Source organism: Hylaeus anthracinus, unplaced genomic scaffold (assembly GCF_026225885.1).
Source record: "Hylaeus anthracinus isolate JK02 unplaced genomic scaffold, UHH_iyHylAnth1.0_haploid 17711, whole genome shotgun sequence".
NCBI lineage: Eukaryota > Metazoa > Arthropoda > Insecta > Hymenoptera > Colletidae > Hylaeus > Hylaeus anthracinus.
The window spans coordinates 1-6,794 of NW_026534752.1; the positions used below are offsets into that span (position 1 = coordinate 1).

The 6,794-nt window shown below is 33.8% G+C and overlaps 3 protein-coding genes across 3 annotated transcripts; 2 read left to right on the forward strand and 1 right to left on the reverse strand.

The window, feature by feature from the left end:
* The first annotated feature begins 134 nt into the window (after positions 1–134).
* LOC128892778 (transmembrane protein 242-like) lies at positions 135–1,755 on the forward strand. Its single transcript, XM_054153320.1, has 2 exons — positions 135–369; positions 713–1,755. The coding sequence occupies exons 1-2, from the start codon at positions 327–329 to the stop codon at positions 1,087–1,089; spliced, it is 420 nt and encodes a 139-aa protein (XP_054009295.1). The 5' UTR covers positions 135–326; the 3' UTR covers positions 1,090–1,755.
* A 1,790-nt stretch (positions 1,756–3,545) lies between these two features.
* Positions 3,546–4,898, forward strand: LOC128892777 (NADH-ubiquinone oxidoreductase subunit 8-like). Its single transcript, XM_054153318.1, has 4 exons — positions 3,546–3,871; positions 4,045–4,306; positions 4,433–4,625; positions 4,707–4,898. Exons 1-4 carry the CDS (start codon positions 3,844–3,846, stop codon positions 4,836–4,838), a joined length of 615 nt encoding a protein of 204 aa, XP_054009293.1. The 5' UTR covers positions 3,546–3,843; the 3' UTR covers positions 4,839–4,898.
* A 317-nt stretch (positions 4,899–5,215) lies between these two features.
* LOC128892776 (proton-coupled zinc antiporter SLC30A1-like) lies at positions 5,216–6,359 on the reverse strand. Its single transcript, XM_054153317.1, has 3 exons — positions 6,117–6,359; positions 5,899–6,009; positions 5,216–5,522 (listed from the first exon to the last, which is right to left on the reverse strand). The coding sequence occupies exons 1-3, from the start codon at positions 6,195–6,197 to the stop codon at positions 5,325–5,327; spliced, it is 390 nt and encodes a 129-aa protein (XP_054009292.1). The 5' UTR covers positions 6,198–6,359; the 3' UTR covers positions 5,216–5,324.
* Between the last annotated feature and the right edge of the window lie 435 nt (positions 6,360–6,794).

Here is a 6,794-nt window from a genome sequence, read left to right on the forward strand (position 1 = left end):
CGAACCACCCCTTTCAAGGTGTTACAACATTTTTGGGACACCCTGTACACTCTTCGTGGATATACTTTACTTTACTTAGGCAGGACGCTATATTGAACCATTGGTTTAATTTTTCTGACGAGAGTTTCGCCTCTGTAAAACTACTCTGTGATCTATGGTGTACATGTAAACCACTGAGGAATCAGCATGGTTATAATTTTATAAATTATTTCTAACTGTTCTAGTTTTCTTCGAGTTTCTTCGAAGGCAAAAGTTGCTGTTATTATCACGATAACGCGATATATCTTGACATTATATACAATACATTATAATGCAAAGCAATCATCATGTCTGACAAAAGCACGAAGAAACAAACAGAAAACTTGTATGGTAGGTTTATGTTATAAAAGCAATTATGGGTTACACTTCATTTAATTTTGACAATAAATCAAAACTTCGCAAATTTATATAACATGTATTTTTCCAAAATAGACTCATTTCTTAAGGATAACTCAAATTTTTATTGAAATTTTAATCATGAAGTTAATAAATAATGAAAATAACTCTAAAATATGTTATTTAAATATTAATTAGAAGTTTGACGATGTGATTTAGACTATAATTTTATTCCAAATTTGTGAAGTGATAAAGATTTAACTGTCTTTTATTTTTTGTTATTAACTTGTATTTATGTAATTGAATTATTTGGGGAATTTTGCTATTTGTGTTACAGCTACAATCTTTTTAAGCGGAGTAGCAGGACTTTCTGCTATGATTGGTTTTTGCAGTGCCTTGTCATCAGCTAAAAAACAAGATACAAAAAGTTTCGATATGGGAGTCCTGGGAGGAAAAGGTCTTCCAGAGTCAGGAGCAATGCTTGCTACAAGAGCACTTTTTTGGGGTTCTGTGTGGGCGATTAGTGGATGTGGATTGCTTTTTTATAGTATTTGGAAGTTCTCTGGAGCTAAAACTGCCGAAGAATTTCGATTAAAAGTTGGATCTCTGTTACCGCGTATACCAAAGAATGATCCTCCTCAAAGTAGAACTGAATTTGAGAACCTTACCGACTTGCTGAGATATGTCTCAGAGGAATGGGGTAAAGAAAAATAAGCTTGTTTGTTTACAAATTAGAATTGAATGGAAAAATAATCATAAAGATTATTTTAGTTTGTAAATACATTAGAAATAAAATATTTAATTTAAAATGAGGTCAGAGATGACACGTACAAAGTTGATAAACAATTATTTTCATACACATTAAATTTTGAAAGAAACGAAATTGTTGTATGTTCAAAAAGTTCAAGAAACTATTTATAAAGGGAAGTATATTTGATGATTACATAAAAGTGATCAAACTTGTTTGCGAGTACAGTCACCTTAGAGAATACTATGATGATTTCTATTTTTTAAGTGGCTTCATGTTTTAATTTATTAACGTTAACAGAAACTGTCAAGTCTAATATTATGTAAAAGTAAAATATTATGTTATATCTAATATTTATGACAATTTTCTGTACTATTGTATATATGTACATGTGTAATAGTAATAAATAAACCTTAAGTTGTCGACTTGTATATAATGTAAATAGTAATAAATTTTGTATTGTAACTGTAACAAGAAATAAGTTATTATCCATGTTGTAATTAAATTAGGGGTAACTTTTTGTTTGTATACATAAATTGTTATACACATGTAGAAGCATTGTTTCATTAAATGTTTATAATATAACATTTGTTACAAATTCATTAAATATGTAATACATTAGCTGTTATTTATTAATAGATTTTTAATATAATCCTAAGGCAAAAACTTCATTAAATTACAAGTAATTTTTTAGATGACAATGAAACGTTATTAATTAAAATCTGTATTTCCCAAATCCAGATGTACCATATAATTAATGAAGAGGTAGCACAATACATACTAACACCTAAAACCACACACTTCACAACTTTACATTTCAGATAGAAACTTGCAAATAAAAAATATTCATTTTGCAACAATGTTGCCTTCTGCAAGGGGGCCTTCTAACAAATTCTGACCTTCAGGGGTTATCAGGTTCAGGTTGAGTCTGTCTGGTGCTCAGGGGCTGCTCGATTCTGTCAGGGTCTGTCATTGTGTGTTGTGTTGTGTCAATCAATAAGACTTATGGCAGCCGACAGAAAAAAGAAATTTTGTATGATACTTTTGACTGTAAAACAGTTTGTACAATACAAATCGAAACCAAAAATGAATGGAAAGTAATTCTCCTTCATTTCCTGCTAGATTTCTCATTAGTTTCCTTTCATTTCCTGACACATGTCTCTTTAATTTCCCCTCATTTCCTGACACATTTCCTTTTAATTTCCCCTCATTTCCTGACACATTTCCCTTTAATTTCCCCTCATTTCCCGACACATTTCCCTCTAATTTCCCTTCATTTCGTGGTACATTTCCCTTTAATTTCCCTTCATTTCCTGGTACATTTTCCATTAACTTTCGTTCATTTCCTGACATATTTCCATTCATTTTCCTTCTATTTTCTGGCACATTTCCCTTCAATTTCCTCTGTTTCCTGGTATATATTTTTTTTCATGTCTTGCTACAATTCCCCTTAAAGTTCCCTCTCCCCAATTTGCAACATTGTTGAACTTTTGAGCGGGCAAAATTCAACAATGTTGCAAATAGCTTCTGGTCAAACTTCGACAAAGTGGCAACTCGGAAGTTTCCAGCCGAAGCGATCTTCCACATCTTGTTGAACTTTTGAAATGTAACTTTGTTGTAATTTTAGCGCTGCAACTTTGTTGAAGTTTCGAGCGGAGCAAAGTTGTAAGAAGATGTCAGGAAGTGTTAGAAGGTGTTAGGAGGTCTCAGGAGATATCAGGACGTGTTAGGAGATGTTAGATGGTGTTAGAAGCTGTTAAGAGATGTTAGAGGGTGTTAGGAGGTTTCAGGAGAGGTTATAAGATGTTATAAGGTGTTAGTAGGTTTTAGGAGGTGTTAAAAGGAGGTGTTGGGAGGTATCCATGCTATTCAAATGTGAACGAAAAGTTAGCGTCAGTCACCGGTGACTAACGCGGCCTGAACGAAAAGTGAACGAAATGTTAGTTGTCATCAAGTAACCACGAGTATGCCCCTGTTAGATATCAACCGAAGTTAGCCTGTTTGTAGACCCGGTTGCTAGATCGTTGGCGCAGAGATGCCCCTAATATACAGCAACCGATACTAGCCTCCTTGTCGATTCGGTTGTCATCTCATAGGCGCAGAGGTGCTCCTTTTATGCAGCAACCACTAGTAGCTTTATTTTTCAATTCGGTTGTCGTCTCGAAGTTGCCGCGTATTTGATTGCACGATTATGTTGGATAAAATAATACTTGACAAACTAATTGCAACTGTAATTATATCAATTACAACTTTTTTTTCATTAAAAATCACTATCACAATAATAAGTTACAAATTATATTATAGAAAATAAATTATTAATACTTATTAATACTTTCTGTATTTAAGTTTGGTTTTGACTAGTATAGTTGGGAAATAACCACCTTCTTAGAATACACATGCGCTCTCAAAATCGGGATCTAAAAAATGTCAGAGTTTCGCCTCTGTAGGAGTATTTTATAGTTTAGCATGCTCAATTCACTAGCTTGCAGGGAATTATGGTAAGGAAAGATACTTGAAGATACTTTACCTAAATTGGACAGAAGGATTTAAACCGAATGCACTCTTTCTGATATATACGTGCATTTATTCAAGTGCGTATTATGACAAGTACGAAATTGTTAATTTTGTAATCGAAGAAGGTTATTGTTACTTCATATGTGTTTAGTGAAGTTTCAATATTAATTATTCGTATACTAAGAAGTTGTTTTTACAATTTCAAGATGTCATCTCTCAAGCTTGCACCATTAGGTAAATGTAATCTTTAATATTGACTATTTTTTAATTATTTTACATTACAACATATTATAACCTCTAACGCTTACTATATTAGTAACGTATATACCAACGACAGTACAATTACATAATGTCTGTAACAATTTCATTTTAATTATTCGTTTGACTTTTCTTCTAATAATTGACAGGCTTGAAGCTATTACAAACAACTCCAAAGGTTTTGACTGTGCCCTCATCTCGAAGTAAATATTATTCTGTTTGTAAAGAGGAAAATGTAAAAACATGGAATGACGTTGCTGACCAAGTAGTAGAGAAAGCATTTTTCTTAGAAATTGTTCGTGGACTGGGAATTACATTGTCCCATTTTTTCAGAGAACCAGCAACGATAAACTATCCATTTGAAAAAGGACCTTTAAGTCCACGATTTAGAGGAGAACATGCACTAAGAAGGTAATTGATAAATGAATACATATATATATATATTATTTCTATCAAACTTCAAATTTTCATTCTGTTTAAGAACCCTTTCAATTTAAATTTTATTGTTAACAAAATGCAATTCATTTATTTTATTAGATATCCTTCAGGAGAGGAGAGATGTATTGCATGTAAATTATGCGAAGCAATCTGCCCTGCTCAAGCTATCACTATTGAAGCAGAAGAAAGAGCTGATGGTTCTCGACGAACAACAAGATATGATATAGATATGTCTAAATGCATTTATTGCGGTTTTTGTCAAGAGGCTTGTCCAGTGGATGCAATTGTAGAGGTACTGACAATAGTTTGGCCTTTTATAATAAAGTTTTTTAGCTTTAAAAACGGTTTGCTATGTTTATATTAACTATTTTAGGGTCCGAATTTCGAGTTTTCTACAGAAACACACGAAGAAATGTTATATAATAAAGAAAAACTTTTGAATAATGGAGACAGGTGGGAATCTGAAATTGCGAGTAATATTCATGCCGATCATTTGTATCGTTAAACAATTTGTGAAGTGTAGTAACAAATTATGTATAGTAAATAAACTATAAGTATAGTTAAAGTTTCGTTTACTATTAAATCACTCGATTCCAAATCAATTGCATCATTCATTTGATTCATTCTCTTTATCTCATTACTCCATCAACAGGACAGAGCCATGTTATCCTACCACCTCCTCCTGGGAGAACTATGCACAACAATGACTATAAGCTCTAAATTTTCCATCTGTCGACAGTCCTCTCCAAAGCTAACATTAATGCAGTGTTCTTAGGTTATCGTAATCATCTATCTTAGCACTAACCGCACCCAATGCCATTTAACTTTGGTGATCTTACAGGAACCGCTGCTTTTAGCATTCCCAGAACTTAGCCCAGAAAATATTACCAATAAAACATTTATGTATATCAGTTTATTGAATCTTTATAATAACATTGTAACGCGCCGCAGATTTTGTTATAGAGGTAGGTATTGATAATACGATGATAACTTAGACAACTGGTGTATTAACATGAGAATGTGGAAGTTGGACGGAGTTATGCGAGACAGGCAGCGATAGCAAATGTCCACGTTCCATTTCATTTACTTCTTGTTGTTCTGTACCTCTCACAGAACCAGTTGAGCGTGCGAGACTATTACGTTGTCTGCACATGTATGGTGTTTCTCCTGGCGAAGGAGTTTCACGACCCTGTAAACAAATATGAAATAATTACATTCAAGTTTAATGTAGCAAAAATATCCAAAAATAAGACACCAATGAATTTATATATGGACAACAAGCAGGGAAGGAGGCTACTACTCAAGCAATTGACATACTATAGATTTTTAATCTCCCATTAAGACAAGCAGTTATCGAGCGTTGTGCGCAAATTGATTAACAAGTTTAAATATAAACAGTTACCTATAACTGTATTTGAATCTGATTTAATAGCTTCTAAACATCGGCCAAGACATTTTGATTTAGGGCATGCAGAACGGGAAATTGTATCTCTCTTGAGGTTATACTGTAGAAGCGTTGGAGTTATCGTAAAGAAATAACATGCAACAAAATTTAAAACACATACCTGCTTAGAGGGACCACAACATGTTGCATGATTACAAGGCTTGTCAGTCTTTGGACAATCCAACACACAATCTTCTGTTGGTGTTTCCTTAATCTCACTATTTGACTGGTACTAAAATGTTATCGATAACATTTTATTAGTCATTGTAACAAGATAAGATTTATCATGTACAATTCATTTTAAATTAGCTTGCATAATATATAAAATAATGTACTTACGTCAATAAATTCTGGTTGTATAGTAGTAGAATGTATGCCCTCATTGTGAAAAAATTCTTTTACTTGTTCGGCAATTTTCATGTATTCCGACAAATTTCTGCATCTTATATGCGCTGAAGCAATAATGCGATCGCCAGCTAATTGCCATACATGAAATTCGTGTACAGCCAATACACCATCAACATTTTCTAATAAGCGTTGTTGAATAGCATCAACCTGGAGAAAACATTATATATTGCGTAGAATAATGTACATTATACTTGTAGATATACACACAGTGTGTATAAAGGGTGTCCCAAAAATGTTAGAGGTTCTTGAAAAGGGTGGTTCAGGGGGTGATTTGAAACAACTTTTTCCTTAGCGAAATTTGTTGAGAAGATATTAACGGAAAACACTGACCAATCAGAGCGCGCGTATACTGTTAGAGCGGCCGCAATAGCAATGGCTACGCGCTGGGTAGCCGCTCTCGTACGCGAAAAAGTGACTCGATGTGCATCGAAGGATATTGACGTCGGCGCTCAGCGCGTCGTCTTCGCTACCGCGGTCGCTCCAACGGTATCCGCGCGCTCTGATTGGTCGGTTTTTTTTTTATTAATATCTACTTAACAGAGCCCCATCCGATATTTTTGCAAAGGAAAAAGTTGTTTCAAATCACCTCCCGAACCACCCCTTTCAAGG

Coding starts and splice junctions, on each gene's coding strand:
- LOC128892777 (XM_054153318.1), top strand. CDS start 3,844: ATGTCATCTCTCAAGCTTGCACCATTAG. Junction 4,307..4,432: donor GGAGAACATGCACTAAGAAG/GTAATTGATAAA, acceptor TTATTTTATTAG/ATATCCTTCAGGAGAGGAGA. Junction 4,626..4,706: donor CAGTGGATGCAATTGTAGAG/GTACTGACAATA, acceptor TAACTATTTTAG/GGTCCGAATTTCGAGTTTTC.
- LOC128892778 (XM_054153320.1), top strand. CDS start 327: ATGTCTGACAAAAGCACGAAGAAACAAACAGAAAACTTGTATG. Junction 370..712: donor ACAAACAGAAAACTTGTATG/GTAGGTTTATGT, acceptor TTTGTGTTACAG/CTACAATCTTTTTAAGCGGA.
- LOC128892776 (XM_054153317.1), bottom strand. CDS start 6,197: ATGAAAATTGCCGAACAAGTAAAAGAATTTTTTCACAATGAGGGCATA. Junction 6,010..6,116: donor TACAACCAGAATTTATTGAC/GTAAGTACATTA, acceptor ATAACATTTTAG/TACCAGTCAAATAGTGAGAT. Junction 5,523..5,898: donor GTTGTGGTCCCTCTAAGCAG/GTATGTGTTTTA, acceptor ATTTGTTTACAG/GGTCGTGAAACTCCTTCGCC.